This window comes from Archocentrus centrarchus, chromosome 4, assembly GCF_007364275.1.
Source record: "Archocentrus centrarchus isolate MPI-CPG fArcCen1 chromosome 4, fArcCen1, whole genome shotgun sequence".
Lineage (NCBI taxonomy): Eukaryota > Metazoa > Chordata > Actinopteri > Cichliformes > Cichlidae > Archocentrus > Archocentrus centrarchus.
The window spans coordinates 10,092,107-10,108,713 of NC_044349.1; the positions used below are offsets into that span (position 1 = coordinate 10,092,107).

At 41.5% G+C, this 16,607-nt stretch overlaps 1 protein-coding gene across 2 annotated transcripts in view; it reads left to right on the forward strand.

The window, feature by feature from the left end:
* lrp8 (low density lipoprotein receptor-related protein 8, apolipoprotein e receptor) overlaps window positions 1–13,251 on the forward strand; it is a 178,548-nt gene extending 165,297 nt beyond the window's left edge. Inside the window, exons 14-18 of one of the 2 annotated variants that reach the window (XM_030727078.1) lie at window positions 920–1,061; window positions 4,078–4,230; window positions 6,263–6,646; window positions 10,011–10,079; window positions 12,832–13,251. In XM_030727078.1, coding sequence (XP_030582938.1) covers window positions 920–1,061; window positions 4,078–4,230; window positions 6,263–6,646; window positions 10,011–10,079; window positions 12,832–13,133 — 1,050 coding nt within the window. In that variant the 3' untranslated portion in view covers window positions 13,134–13,251. The remainder of the gene's footprint in view (window positions 1–919; window positions 1,062–4,077; window positions 4,231–6,262; window positions 6,647–10,010; window positions 10,080–12,831) is intronic. The other variant, XM_030727079.1, reaches the window with a different exon arrangement.
* Window positions 13,252–16,607: the final 3,356 nt, after the last annotated feature.

Genomic DNA, 16,607 nt, shown 5'->3' on the forward strand with positions numbered 1-16,607 from the left:
ATGCCACCTGGGCTTTCTTCACCAGTAAAATGGAATAACGTCTCTCTGCTTTAAGGTTGTGTGTGGCTGTTAATTCACCAGAGAAGAGAGAGACTGGTTTTCATTATACAATCTTCAATCTTAAATACCTGTTCTGATGAGCGCTGGAGGCTAAAGCTGCTAGAAAGCAGTGAAATAGCACGTTTCTTAACATCTCTCCGGTCAAGTAAACCACAACGCTAAATATACTCAAACTAAATTATACCAGCAATCTGGGAGAGAAAAAAAAAAAAAAGATTCACAGACATTTGGACTTCCACTTTTACTCCAATAACAGTTTTACACTCAAGGTCAGTGTGTTCTTTCCTTCAACCTGCTTTGTTTTTCTTTTTTTAGTTGTTTAATTGCCAGTGAATCCGATCAATATCAGTGCAGAGTTTCCACACAGAGACAAATGGTGTTCACTGAAACCCATTTATTCTAAAGTTGTATGCGGATGATGCTCATTTGCAACATAGTTGCTCTGTAGTCTGCAGTCTCGTGGATCTGAACTGCTTTAACGCCGGTCTCGGAAAATTATTAACAGCAGCTTTATAAAAACACCTTTTATAAAAGATTGACACTCTCTGTCGAGGAAACTCAAATGATTAAAATATGCACGAGGGCTGGCTTGTTTTAGAAGACATTTCACAATCAATTGTTTTGCTAATGAAATAAAATGTATATGTACTGACCTCTTCATCTTAATCACTGCATTTGGTTAGAAAAGTGCCCGATCTCAAATGGCACAGAGGAATCAGTACTTTCGTTTGCAACTGCAACAAGTGGCTGATGTGAATTTTGCTTTATTGCATTATCTGTTGCATTAACTGATGCAGGTTTAGGGGTTTGCGTATATTTGTTTCTTTTTCCAAACTTACCTTCCTTTATTTTAACCCAGGATCGCATATATTGGACAGACTTGGAAGACGAAGCGATATACAGCGCCAACCGACTGACGGGACATGATGTGTCCAAGGTCGCGGAGGACCTCAACAACCCCCTGGACCTGGTGGTGTTTCACGAACAGAGGCAGCCCAAGGGTAAGAAAGAGAAATGCAATAAAAGATCAGCACAGGTGATATGAGTAGGACTGTCCCACATTATTTCATTATTATCTCACATACTGCCCAGTCTTTGCCACTTGTGAGTGTGCAGGATCTTTCTAATGTTTTCTAAAGTGGTGTTCAATCTAACGAGTAGGATTTTGGGTGTATACGCACACTGAAAACACAAAATCTTCCCTCTTCCTGGGAACAAAACCTTGCATTATCAGCACATAGACGTGAGAATCCACTTAGTGAAACTGTCTGAAACAATAAACCAATAATCTGATGAGTGTGATTAGACCGATGGTTGTGATGAGCATGGCAAACAACGTGTTTGTCGTTTTTCCGCACTCACGAGGTGTGTGACAGCGTGTGTGTGTGTGTGTGTGTGCGTGTGTGTGTCAATCAACACCTCTGCTTGTGTGTTCTTTGGTGTGTTTGGCGCTGCGTGCCAGAAATGTGTTTGTGCGAGTGTTTTCACGCTTTGTTTTCTCTCCTCACTCACTGAGCACTCAAAGCAGTCTTGTCTGTGCGCCAGTATGCAGCTAATTGCATTCTCTCATTAATAAATCAAGAGTTCTGTTCGAAAAAGAAATCACAGGATTGAAAATGTTTTCTCCAAAATGCCTACAAAAAGCAAGACATAATACAACAAGGCTAAATGAAGATATACTGAATGAATTCTAGCTGCCCTGCAGTGCTGGTAAACTAAGAATTTGATGAAATGTGACCTTGTCGGGGAGTTCAGCTCACTTTCTGCCTTCCCTTCTACCAATTTATCTTTGTTTCAGTTGCATTTCATCGTATTTCGTATTTTGTCAGTGAAAAAGTGTACTGCATCTAATCAAAACCCCGGCAGGGAATATTATCTGTAATGATGGCTTGGTGCATATCTCCACAAATTCAAAAAAAAAAAAAAATTGTCTCCCGCAGTTTGAGATGCTCAAATGTCTTTCATGTTTTTTGACACACTTCCTTAAAAGAGACTTTCGTCCGATCCTTTCTTTGTTGTGTCTGTTTTATTATTAATCTCTTTATGTTTTGTGCATTCAGTTGGTCTTTGAAGCCTGGGTTCACTAGTCTTAGTTGTACTGTAGACCAAAGAGAAACAGTGTAGGGGGGAAAGTGACGCTTTTATAACTTAAAAACAATATAATTTTATTGTTGTTATCTCGTTATTTTTCCTGTCTTCCGTCCCCCCCCTTTACATTCCATCCTCATCCTCTTCTTTCATTTATTTTTCTGTTTCCGCCCTCTCTTTCCTTCTGTGCTGACTTCTTTCCTTCCTGCTGTTCTTCTCTCCTTGTCTTTCACCCTTCTTTGCATTTTTACCCCCAGTTTGATTACTGTGTTCTAACTCCTTCCAAACCTTTTACCCCGAAAAAAGACATTTGGAGCTTTGAAGAATTTAACTTAGACAGCTCTTCTCATTACATAGTCATTATGCTGAGATACTGTACATCAAGTATAAATGTATTCCCAGCTTATTAAAATCTCTGTGTGCAGCAAGTGATATTGCTGCTATTCCTGACAGCTGATGATTCGTCTAACGTGCCGCTCTTTAAAGCTACATAAGAAATCAGAATCGACTGCGACCTGACCTAATTCTGGTGCTTCCCCACATGACAGAAACAGCAATATTTTTCCATGAGTCTGCAACTATGGTTAAGGAACTACATGTAAATTTTTTATTTGGGTTACAAAGATTAAAAAGAGTTTAGACTCTCCTGCCTTCACCTCCACATCTCTAAAGTAGTCATAAAGAAGGGTGGGGAATAAATATTAGGTTCCTGAATATGGCATCTTTTTTTTAGTGGTTAATAATTTGATAGCAGTAGAAACTTTTTACTGATTAGATACAGTCTCCTACATGTCAAAACCTGATGCTGGTTTTCCTTTTTCTGAGGTTTAGTCCCAGTTATCTATAGATTTTTTTCTTTTAGGTGTTTTAATCTGCAAACCTAATTCCCCCCCCAAATTTGGGATACTGTAATAAATGTGAATAAAAACTGAATGCAATGATTTGCAAATCTCATAAACTCATATTTTGTTCACAATAGAACATAGAAAACATCTCAAATGTTTAAACTGAGAAAAAAATATTAGCTCCAATAGAATTTGATGTCTCAAATAGTCGGGACACGGCCGTGTTTGTCACTGTGTTGCATCCCCTCTTCTTTTAACAACAGTCTGTAAGCTTCTGGGAGAGCAGCTGCTGGACTTTTGGGAGAGGAATGTTGCCCCATTTTTGTCTGATAGAGGATTCTAGCTGCTCAACAGTCCTGTTGAGCAGCTAGAATCCTGCTAGAAAAACAGCTAGAAAAACACAACACTTTGTTGTGTTTTTCATTTTGTGAGGCACCAAACACTTTCAACTGGTGAAAGGTCTGGACTGCACACGGGCCAGTTCAGCACACGGGCCCTTCTGCTTTGAAGCCATGCTGTTGTAATAGCTGCAGTTTAGTGTTGTCTTGTTGCAATATGCGAGGCCTTCCCCTAAAAAGATGGGAACACATGTCCTAAAAGCTGTATATACTTTTCAGCATTGATGGTGCCTTTCAAGATGTTTAAGCTACCAGTTCCATAGACACTAATGCGCCCCCATAGCATTAGCTGAACTGACCACTGAAAACAAGCCTGATGGTTGGTTATCAGGGTTCTGTCCGGAGGATGTAGCGTCTGTTTTCCAAAAGTAATTTCATATTTCGATCTCTATCTGCCTCGGCCTGTATTTAATGAGCTTTGCCCCAGAGAAGACAGCAGCGTTTCTGCATTGTGCTCACATATAGCTTCTTCTTTCCATGATAGAGCTGTAACCTGCACTTGTGGATTGCATTACTTTTCCAGCCTTTTGTTGTTTGGTTTGGGGGTTTGGCCAGTACAGCTTTTTAATAAAATGATGAGGTTTGGGGTTCTGTTAAGGAAATTACTAATTAATTTCATTTGTCTTCCAAGGGAGTGAATTTGTTGCCAAAACTCCTTTTTTAATATTTTTTCTGTGTCCCCAAAGCTCCTGATACCTGTAATATGGGCACACTGCCAAATGGTGGCTGTGAGTACCTCTGCCTGAAGGCCCCTCAGATCACAGACCACTCCCCCAAGTATACCTGCGCCTGTCCTGACGGCATGGAGCTAGGACCAGACATGAGACGCTGCGCTATGAGTAAGTCTGTAACACACATTACACAGGCACACCTGAATGAATTAATTATACGGCTAAATGTCACATTTAAACTGGAGTCGCTGATCAACAGGGATCACTCTCATAGTAAGGCATGTAATATTCTGGAATTCCTAAATTGTCTTTTGAGCGTAAAATAATTCACAGTAAGATCCTTATCCCATCTGTGAAACACGGTGGTGGCAGTATCGTGGTTTCGGCCTGCTTTGTTGCCGGGACAAGAATGAATTTTGAATTATAGCAGCAAATTCTAAACAGAAATGTCAGGACCTCTGCTGGAGAACTGAATCTCAAAAGAAAGTGGGATGTGCACACGACAGTAAGTCTAAGCACACAATTCATTCTTTGAGTAAAGCTTTAAAGAAACGCACAAACATCCCAGAAATGCAACTGAAAGAAATCTAATACTGGATCAAATCGCCAAGACTATTTTTGTCTCATTTGTTTAATTGGGTTCTTTTCATCTGATGACTTGTGTTAAAATCTGATGATATTTTAGGTTGTATTTAAGCAGAAATATTCAAAATTTAAAGGCTTTATTTTTATACGGTATATACGTTTGTTTTGTAACAATACTTTTGTATATTCTAAATGCAGCATTTTCCAGGGTTTGCAATTTAACTGTACTGTGTGTACAAAGCTGAAAGTATAGTTTATCCTCGTTCCCTCAGAGAATCTCAGTCTTTAGTTTACTGTAACACTATCTTGGGAACTGGGTCAGGGACTCTGCCTGCACTTCTAACCTATCTCACTTACTTTACTGACCTTATTTCATCACTCAGCTTGTCCCCTGGCCTTGCCTAAAGTCACTACATGTGTAAAGTTGCTATCCTTACTAGACCCACACCTGATGTCTATATAGGTGAGATAGGAGGAGCTGACACAGAGAAAAGGGGGGGAAGAGATGATGATGATGTATGTAGGCAATATTTCACAGAATCCCTCTGAGAGAGGCTGGGAGTAGGTGCGGGGCACTGAGTGCACTAACACATTCTCAGAGAAGAGAGTATATTTGTATCAAAGCTTTTTGGCTCCCTACTGTAATACAAACGCTTCTCGTGAGAAAGTCCCTCACACTCACTGCTTTAATTGTGTCCATATAGGAGGAAACTTTTAGTTTTTTTAAATAAATAAAAAATTGTTTTCAGACAACACAAACAGAAAGTAAGATCAGAAGTGGTACGTGCAGTGGGATTTATGCAAAATTGATACAAAAAAAGTAATCAGAGAAAGAGCCTGGGGTGACATATGGTGTAATTTGGCTTCAGCTAAACTCCGTCAATGTGTTTCAACTTGGATACTTCTTTTAGTACCTTTTCATGTAGTACACTATGAACACAACGTACTTACTTGTGTAGTACATCAAGTTTGACAGGGTGGTGTTGTCTCAGATCACTTCTTGGAAATGATGTTGACAACAATCGGCTGCAATTCTTGCACTAATTACTGCATATTATGAGCATTTGCAACTTGTCATGCCTCTGGCAACCCATAACTCATAATTGTGTGAATGCACTTTTGCACTCAAGATAGAGTGTAAGTACGTAAAAGTATGCGATTTGAGTCATAATACCTGTGTAATCCAAGTTAATGATTCAAAGCATAACAAAATAGATTCCTTTTAGTGTAATAATTTAAGAAATGTGATGAATAACATCAGCACGTGGGAGGGTTGGGCTCAGCAATAGAGACACTAGGTTGCGGAGCTTGGACATCTGGAGGGACCTCAAGAGTAGAGCCCAAGCTCCTGTGCATCAAAAAGAGCCAACTGAGGTGGTTTGAACATCTATTTAGGATGCCTCATGGCACTTTTGGAGGTTTTCCAGGCACCAGGTTAGACCCAGAACCCACAGGAGAGATTATATATCTCATCTGTTAAGACGATGGGAGAATTGCGGTTGACCACACTTGCGTTCTGAATATTGATGCAAATATTACAAGTGAAAACACCTGCAACATGGGAGCAATGTGGAGTAAAACCTCTGATCTTACTGATTGTTTTTCTGTTTCGCAGTTCGACCCCGGACCACCACTACAGCTGCCCCCACCACAACCACAACCACAACAACCACCACCACAACAAGCACCTCAGCAACTACCACAAGTGTTGCCACGACCACGACTCCCACTCCCACTCCCACTACCACGAGGACCACCAGCACCACCTCTTCTACTACCACACTACCACCCATAACCAAGACTACAACGCCACCCCCTCCTCAGACCACCAGAAACAGCAGAAGTACGCAGCCCCCTCGGACCCCTGCTGCTACGAGTACAGAGACGACCAGTTTCAGCAGCACTAGTCAGAAGTCCACATCCACACACACACCCTTACTGGCCGCAGTGGCTCCTAACAGCATTCAGAGAGAGAGCAATGCCAACCTCTCCCACAGAGGTAAGTATCATGATAATAGGAGTGTGGATGTGTGTAGAGTGTACAGTGTGTATTTTCTTCTGCTTTGCTACCATCACTGCTATTACCACCCATCATTAAATCAGCAGGAAAGTAAACCCAATACTTTTATCGCTTCTTCCCCACTACTCCTCCATCTGATCATTGCTTTATCTGCTGTAAGACCACCTCCTCTCTTCCTTTTCTCATCTGTGTATGCACACGCTCACTGGTGTACACTGTATCTCAGGCTGCTTACTGTTGGCCCCTCGTGACCAGTGTCTAACAGAAGTGTCACAGCTAAGAAATGACAGTCCCCTCCATTCTCGCCTAAAACTACTCATCACTCATCCTCACTTTCTGACAGCCTCGCTCTGACTCGTTGTCTTTGTCTCTCTCCATCTCTTCCTCTATCTCTCCCCGCTTCTCTCTTTAGCTCTCACTCTCTCGCTTTAACTGCCAGCGTTCTTCATTCTCGCACCAATCACACTTCACCGGCTTGCAAGAAAAATACCACTTTATAGCCCAGACAAACAGTGACAGCACACTAACAGCAGAAACAATGGTTTACAAAGCCACGCTTAAATTGTACTTGGAAGCGGACAAAAATCCTCGATAGCGCCACGGAGCTAAATTGATAAACTAAATTGTGTGTGCTGCACAGTGTGTGTGTGTGTGTGTGTGTGTGTGCACACGTGCAGTGATTTCTTTTCAGACATGAGTGTTTTTCAGCAGTTGTTTTAAAGTCGTCTTAGCTTTTGCTGTATGGAGATAATAAATCAGGATAGTCAACCTGCCAAGGCAGCTTTTTATTACGTCTTCTGATTCTTGTAACAGTAAAAAAAAAAAAATTACTTTTTTTTATTTTAAAGATTGCCTTTTAATACTGACTCTTTAGATTAACATATATATATTTTTAACTGTGGGAAGGGGTCTCAAAATGAGTTTCAGTGCTAATTAAATGCCCATAAAGGAGGATTAGCACTAAAACAGTTACCTTTATACTTACATATCATTCTAATAGATCATTTAGAGAAAAAAAATTAATTGAAAAAGTTGAAAGAAGCAAGAAAAATTTGCATGTGAGAAAGGCTGATAGCTGCTGTACTGCACTTGAACTCTTGAGCACACGATTTCTCATTTCTTGTTATATTGAGACACCAGCAGAGCAAGTGTTGAGGTTGAAAAAGCCGTGCAGATAGATGGAGAGGAGCAGGCAACGATGATGAAAGTTTTAAGTGGGCGTGGGAGTTGGAGGACTGGGAAATGAATGAGAAAAGGAGCAAGGAGTAAAACTAAGGATTGTTAAATGGAGAAAAAAAAGTGCAGTGTGAGGCAGTAAAGAGGCCGCAGAGAAAGAAGAGTGAACAGAGAGCAAAAAAGAACATGGCAGTCCGGCACTTTAACAGGGAGGATGGGCGCTGTAGATGGCACACTGTTGGGAGGAAACCCAGCATTTACATGGATATGAAACGACGGGATGGAAAAGAGGCAGGAGAGAAAGTGATTCTCTGGGAATTAAAGAGGATGCCTGCTGTATTACTTTGGGGGCCTGGGTACTTCAGAGTTACTAAGAGGCAAGAGGCATGTTTCCTCCAGTGTCTGAAGTTGTCAGCCTCCTCACCACACCACACCACAAGTGCTCCAGATGAGAGGTGGAGCACACACGGATGAGAAAAATGGGGCATGAATAAGACGTGTCTCCAAACCCACGGGCCATGTGTTATAATTTTCAACTCAGTGCACACTGTCAAGTTTGCCGGCATCAGCTGTTACACATGTGCGCTGCTGGGGAGGGAGGGCATGGTGGGGTGAGGATGAACTAGGCGTTTGGGGGGGGGGCAAAGAGTAACAACAGCTGGTAACCAAAGTTCATCTTTCTTAATGCACTTAAAAAATGTCAACCTTTTCTCAGTAGTAGTTTTATACATCTTTGAGCCACATTAGACAAGATTACTGTCAAGTCTGTGTAAAAGCTAATAGCTTAGGCCCATCTGAACACTAAGACATGTTCTTACCATTTTATTCATGCCTGTTCTAAAGAGATCTTTTTCTAATACTTCCCATATAAACCTAAATTCAGTCAAAATGACCTATTAGCTTCAATTTGTCTGAAAGTAATATGAGGCTTAAGTTTTAGACTTTACATAAGCTTCAGATAAAAGTACTTTCAAAGCTAGTGCATGTTGCCCATTTTACTACAGTATTTACTATATACTGTATTATTAATCATTGTTTACTGGATATAATGTGCTAACTATGATTGTTATATTTAAAAATATAGTGGCAGCATTTCTTTTTCATATCAAAATCCCTCCAGTAATAATGGCCCTCATGAAATTGAGACTTTAGTCACTTTTCTTTTCTTCTTCTTCCTCACTTTCTCAGTTCCCTCCTTTTCCAGGACGGCTTTCTTCCAGAGCAGTTTCTTTAATAAGATTCTCTTAATCTGCCTTTTCGGGTCTTACTGTAGGACCCATTGGACGTCACTCATACTTAAGAAAAGCCAAATTCACGCTGACTCAGAACTTACAGTCTGAAGTCGCTTCACCTCTTGCGTGCATGCGTGTGTGCGCATTTATTTGCATTTTATTCACTATATGATTTCATTTATGAAGAATAATGTGTGACTACGTTGTATGTCTCATCCATCACATGCCATCTGTCCCTTTTTGCCAGCCATAGAACTGCAACGGTCTCTTTGTAGAATGAGCCAATCAGTATGCAGGGCCAGCACTGTGATCTCTTGTGTTAATCTTCCTTACTGGACTTCATTATAGCCATCTGATCACGCTTTTGGCTAACAGCTAGCCTGCTGCTAATACGAGGGTTGGGAGCGAAATTAATGTCAAAGCTCCCCCACCGACCTGTTGGGGTGAGAGTTGAAGGGGAGTGAGGATGCAAAGCATGTCCAGAATAAATGCCTTCTGCGTCGCGTTGTGACACAACTTTGAAACGTCTCCTAGAAAAAGAATGAAGCGTAATGCAAGATCATGTGCTCAGGAAAAGATTGCTTATATTCATACAAATTCTTATGCATTGCTTTCTGGAAATGCATTTGTCTCCTCGTGTATTAAAATGCATCTCACTGCATTTTTATGCCGTCCTGGTATGATTCATTGGCTTTTCATTTACACATGCTGTTGGGGAGGAAAAAGTCAGCAGTCCAAACTGAAATCAGATGGATTCTCTGCCCTTATATTATGCAAATATCCTTTTCCAGCCTTCCTTTTGATGCTCCCCTGTTGGAACCAACTTGTTTGTTTTCTCTCTAGCGAAGCACTTGGCAGGGGTTAGAACAAAACTTTTTGCCTGGTTTGATTTTTTTTCTTCTTCTTCTTTTTCCTCATCTTTCTGTTCATCTCAGCTGCAAGTGATCACTACCTCATAGGTAACAACATCACAGTAGCTGTTCTGGGGATAGTCATTCCTATCGGTGAGTACTGTTGACTTCCTCACTGTGTTGTCTTTGCTTTCTGCTTGCCTGCCTCTCCCTCCTTGCTCCTTCCACTCTGCTTAAGTCCTGCATGTTGTGTTTGTGTGTTTTGTTTCTTTTTGTTGTTGTTTTTTTATTTGTTTGGATGTATGTGTGAGGTTATGTATTTGCATGCGTGTGCCTGGGTTTTAGGGTGTTTGTGTTTCCACCCGACTTATTAAATCTAAAACATGCTCATTAAAATAATAATTCAACATGTGAGCCCTCTGTCATGCTCAATAGTGAGATTCAGGCATAAAATTATATTGCATCTATTGAGAAAATGTATTGAGGTATGGTATTATCCAGCGTTATCCTCGTGGCCTGTGGCTAGAAAAGGCCATTACATGGAAGTGAGCTCCTCTGTCAGTAAACGGCCTGGCCGCTGTAATATGCACATTATGTCATTATTAATGGCATTTGAGCGACTGTGAAATTCAGTTCACGTTTCGTCATCACACTTGACCAGCTGTTATAACATTTTGCTCATGTTCCCGCTGAGATCATATCGTATCAATCAGGCCAGAATTCTGACCTATTTCTGTGACCGAGCGGACTGAGAGCGGGTTACAGAGTTTTAATGCAATCAAATTGTATTTTTTGGCCTGGAGCAAGAAATTAATGACCTCAGAAATAACATTGTTGTCTGTTTAGTGAGTAAAAGGGGGGAAAAAAAAAAAAGCACTGAAGCCATCAAGCTGCCTACATAAAGGCAGAGAAAGGGAATTGTGGTTGTTTCAATCAATCCGGCTTAGAAAAGTTAATCTACTCCATTAGCTCCGATTAAAATGAAAATCTAATTTTATGGAAATATTTCATACTTTCATGCCCAACTTGACTGGGAAATCAGCTGAATGTGCAAATGACCTTATAGTGGCAGCATATGCCACTAATTGAGATCTCTTTCATCCCTAATATTAACAAGTTTGATAATTCATGGAAGCGCTAAAAGATTGTAAAGCAATTTTTTTTTTTTCTCTTTTCAGTCTCTATAGTTGAAATATCAGCTCATTAAAATAACCCCGGAGACTATTAACCCTTTCTGCTTCATCCTTTATTTCATCCTCCTGCCATTCATTGCAGCCACAAATCCCCTCATTCTGCATTTTTGGCAGCTTTGAAACATTAATTAATGTTGGGAGTCCACACGGGCTGGATTTTTGCACCCCAGCTCTCTGCCGTGCACCACGCCCACCCACAGCTCCATAAGGGGAAGCGGCCCAACAATGATTATAAGTATTTAGCCAAAGTCAGGCTGTTATGCTACTCTCTAATTGGAGATACATTTTCTAAATGAGATGAAAGCTGATGGTTTTTTTCGTTTAAACCACTGAGCTTTTAGAGAAGAAAAAAGGAGGAATCTCAAGCGTCGATCCAACAAAGTTGCCCATCTAATTGCGACTTTTTTGGATCGACAGTGACTGCAGGCACACATAACCAAATTCAGAGTTTTTAAGTTTTTTTCCACACCTTCTTGAAACACCTCTGGTTTGGCTGTTGGGCTTTTCAGTATACAAACACTCTAATACGCACACTGTACACGCACAGGTCCTTACAGGGCAGTTATGCGGATATGGTAATGAGAGCAGAGAGACAGTGCTTATCTCGAATCCTCCAAACCCCTACTCTCTCCCCTGTCTTCTCTCCTCCTCTTACCCTCTCATTGTCCTCCCATAACCCCATCCAGACTCTCCAGATAATAATTTTTCTGTGCAGGAAAATACAAAATTATAAATCATAGCCCAAAATAGAGCACTAGGATTATGTGCTGATGACAATTAAGCAACCTTGTGGGGCTTTTATTCAAAAACAAGGCTATAATCACTGGCTGCAGGGCTTGAATGGTTCAAGATTTAATAAAAACACAGTTTGGTTTAGTGTGCCAATGTGTGGATATAGATGTGTGTGTGTGTGTGTGTTGGAATGATGTTTGTGTATGTGTACCATGCATTCATTGTGCATGCATGTTTTTGATCATTCCGTAACACTGAGAGGGGATATTATGGAGTGAATGATTAGATATTCTATGAAGGCTCATTTGTTTTGTTTTTTACAGATCTTCATTAATGAATGCTCAGATTATTTAAATGCAGATGCGCAGGACATACACGGATTTACTTCTTGTATACTTTTAGCTGAGGTGGTTAGCCACCCCAGACATTATGCATATCTGTGGTGACCCATCTCAATACTGCAGAACTCTGATATAAAATGTCTTTGGTTCTGTAGGAACATGTAGATCACCACATTTTAGTTACAGTAAGTAACAGCTCTTTAAAAAAAAAAAAAAAAAAACATTTGATTAATTGTATATCTTCTCTAAGTGGTATCTGTATAGAATTTTATCATGTAATGGCATTTTAAACATTTTGAAAAAAAGTAGACTGCTTCATGCATTAATTTTACCCCTTCAAGTTCATCTACTTGTGCACCTGTGGACCTCTTCCAGAAGGGGAGAATTTCCAAGGTTTTTCCATTTCTGGGAAGCCATTTATGATATGGAAGTTTGTGTTTGCACATGGTGCTATTTAAGTTTTATGCTAACACTTTGCCTCTTTGAAAATAAAGACAAGAATAATGAGCCTTCAGCAGATGTAAGAAACTATGCGAGGCGTGCTTGTGTGTGAGTGCTTAAAGCGCCGCTCTGTGTCCCCTGGGCTGTGTTAACGCTCCCGCCGTGTGTTGTTGTTGTGTGTGTGTTAAACACATGCAGTCCCTATCCTTGCCACAGTGGTCATTGGATTACTCTGCACCGGCGGGTACCTGGTTTGGCGCAACTGGCGACGCAAGAACACCAAGAGCATGAACTTCGACAACCCAGTGTACCGCAAAACCACAGAGGACGACGACGACGAAATCCACATCGGGCGTCACAGCGAGTCCATCGGTCACGTCTACCCAGCAGTGAGTGGCAGCCACAGTCAGCCATTCATAGCACTTCCTCTGGGGGGTGGCGTCACAGACAACAACTCTCATTGGTACTCGGGGGCGCCGATGCTCTCGAGCAGTAAATGAGTGGTGCTGCAGAAGAAAGGAAGGAGTGTGAAATGCTTGGGAAATGGGAGTTGGCGCAAGGGTCTGGAAAAGCCCATTTGTTGTACATGTCGGCCTGGTGGAAAGAAAGAACAGGCTTGCACACGTTCACATATCTTTTTTTTTTTTTTTTTATACAGTAATCGCTGAACACACCAGTCAAATGTACACATAAGCCCTCACCACAACACCATCCTCACATTTCGTTCACCTTCACCGACCATATTCATGCGGTACATCCCTGCTGCCAACCCCACATCCCATTATTTGTACATTGTTAATGAAATGCATTGTTAAGTATTTTTGGTTTTTGACGTGTTGGTCCCCATTTCCTGACATAAACCCCTATACACAGCCAAAATGTATCTTCCTTTGCTTCTGAAGGTTCATCCAAATATTGTCCAACCAGCTAAGAAGTCCTAAAAGATTAGTGCTGTTGAGATCAAAAAAAAAAAAAGGGGGGGGGGGGGGGGGGGGGGGTGAAAGAGGAGTCGCTTTATAGCCACTTAAAAATGGTTGAAAGGACAACAGAGCACAAGGCCACACCATTCGCAAAGTAGATTGGATATTCAGAGTAGATAGTTCCATCACAGCATTGAACTAATGTGATTTTTTTTTTTTTTTTAAGCCACAAAAGATTAAAAGGGAGCACAAATCAGGATGAAGGACAGTTCAAAAATATAATTTATCTAATTTTCCATCTTGAGTGCAGTTGCAGAAACCATAAATCTCAGCATCATAACTTCCAGATTACCCCGATGAGTTCCTATTGATGTAGATGCAGTTTTGAGAATCACTAAAAGCTCAATTTTCTATAAACCCCGGACACAGTGCCAGCTGTAGCATGTAGGAGTAAAATAAAATGCCCTTAAATCTAGACTGTGCGTCATTAGGAACTTATGACATTTACCGAATATATTTGTTGTTTTGGGGTGTCAGAGAGCAAGCGCAGCGAAGGGCAGCCAAAAAGGATTAGGAAGGGAGGGAGAGATGGGAGTCTAGCGCTTTGATCGGTTGGCATGGTAACACAGATTTCTTTGTGTTACCCCGGAGAGAAAGAAGGCAAAGAATTCTGGGTATCACTGGCACGATGACAGGCTGGAAGCGCACTCAGACAGACACATGAAACAGGTGCACGACTGAGTCATATTAAGATTCAAGGTCAAAGTAACTCAACGAGAGAGGGGACTTTACTCCTTCTCTCTCCTCTTCCTGATTTATTATGTACAACTCTACTCTATTGTCTTCTATCTCTTTAGTTGTTGTATTCCAATTCTTTTCCCTTTCTAACTTTTTCTTGCCTTTTGTCTTAGTGTGGCAACTCGGGCAGCCAGAGAAATCAGGCTGGCATTATGTGGGCCAGACATTTGCAGCCGTAGGCAAGCAGCCTGCATTCCTTGCCTATGAGCAGCCAGAGAAGGAGGGGAAAAACAAGGAGGGGGGGGGGGGGGGGGTGGATTGGAAAGAACACGAAGAAAACGAAGGTCAGGGAGAGGATGCAGAATAGTGAGAGTATCAAAATACAAAGCTGCCATTTTTCTTTTGGGTTCCACCTAGACTCTTTTATCTCTTTTTCTCCTCTTTCCACTGAGCCTCTCTATTTTCATTCCCCGCTCTTCTATGTCACTTCTCTCTCCTTAACCAGCCTGCTGTGGTAACCATCTTTTTATCTGCTGTTTGCAGCGCGTGGCACTCAGTCTGGAGGATGATGGCTATCCCTGAGGGAGGGGGGGATGCAGCCTGCACCCCTCCACTCCCATCCTGGCCCCTCCTTTCACCACAGCCTCTAGACCACTACAATGAGGCCAGTACAACGCAGAGGAGAAAAGAGAAGGAGACCTCATTTTGCCTCCCCTTTTAAGGAGCAGGGATGACATGTACATCTTTTAAATCCCCCTCAATCTCCTACTGTCTCCACTGGAGTAACGTTACTGCCATTACTACTACTACTACTACTACTACTACTACTGTTTAGTAGCCTCTGCTCTACTCCTCTCTTCTCTCTGCCTCTTGTTAGTATTAGTGCTGCTCAAAATGCTGCTTGATGATATTGTCCATACTAACCTCATTCAGCTGTCTCAGTGCACTTTGTAAATAGAAGGATTTCTGGCCACCGTACAAGTGGAAGAAGGCGGCATGCATATTTTAAACTCCTCATATTTTCACTCTATTTATTTCTGTGTGTTTGTTGTTGTAAATATGTAACCAGTACCGCTCAGTGCACGGTACGAAAAACAGGTTTGCAAGGATGGTGCGGTGCAGTGGTAGGCAAGGACGTTATATTTCTTTACTGACGAGAAGAGGGTGGATGTCATCCTTTTTCACACATAGCTGCTCAGCTTTGCCCTTTCACATACTGTACAGTTAAATATAGCCAAGGAGAGAGAAACTGATGGGGTCGTCCGCACATTTAGAGGTGGTGTTGGGGGATAAAGGAGGATGTTTTTTTTTTCTTTTTTTTTTAAGGGGGAATTGGGGATTTGTACTACCAGAGGGTAGTGCCTCAAGGCTGAAAGCAGCAGGGCAGAAAAGGCAAAGGATTATGGGTAATCCTCTCTCCTGCCATCAGAGGTATGCGTACAGTCAATAATGAACTTGGGACTGTTTGCCTGTTTGCAGTGAGTATCAGGACTCCCACGTGTGTTTCTGGGGTTTTGTTTTCATCTGCCAGCGTCAATATTTTAGAAGCAAGAACACGTTCCTTTCAGTTACTGTAGGGAATTTAATTAAATGACAGTTGTTATTGTTATTGGTCAGATACAAAAATGTGGAAGTGCATACCGCACATACTCTGTTGGAATTCTGCAGAAAATGAAGAATGAGATGAAAAGCTCATCACAACCAAAACACAAACGTTCGACTTTGAGCAGCCCCGTAAACATCAGTCCAACCAATGCTGTGACTCGATTACTTCTGCACATTTACTTCCCCTTTTTAAGAATGCAGCGGTGTGGTTTCTGGATGCGATGCTGAACGGCGCTCCCATTTGGAAGAAACCTCTTTCTGCTGTCTGTCACTGGCTGTGCAGCGTGCAGATGAGTAACACACCAAGGCTGATTGAGCCAAGCGCTGGTTCGATTTGAAAAATGGATGGAGACTAAATGCGTGAGCCCGATCTTCCTCGGCAAGGCTTGTGAATCAATGGGCTTCGGACTAGCTTCCAGCCCACTGAATCAGATGCTATTCATTTCAATGAATATTGCAATAATTGCTGATGTTGTGTTGGTATAGTGAATCACTAGAGTCCACGATGACAAAATAGCAGGAGAGCTGTTACAAGTAGTCGGGGCAAATTGCCAGCTTTCTTATTCAGGACATCGTTTAGCGTCCTAATTGAAGTTTTGACAGTGTTAAGTACAGTTAAAGCACATTATATACATAGTAAGGCAGTTTTTGATTGTCTAAACTATAAATAAATACAACACGGGTCTTCCATTCTTGTGCTAATGAATCTGA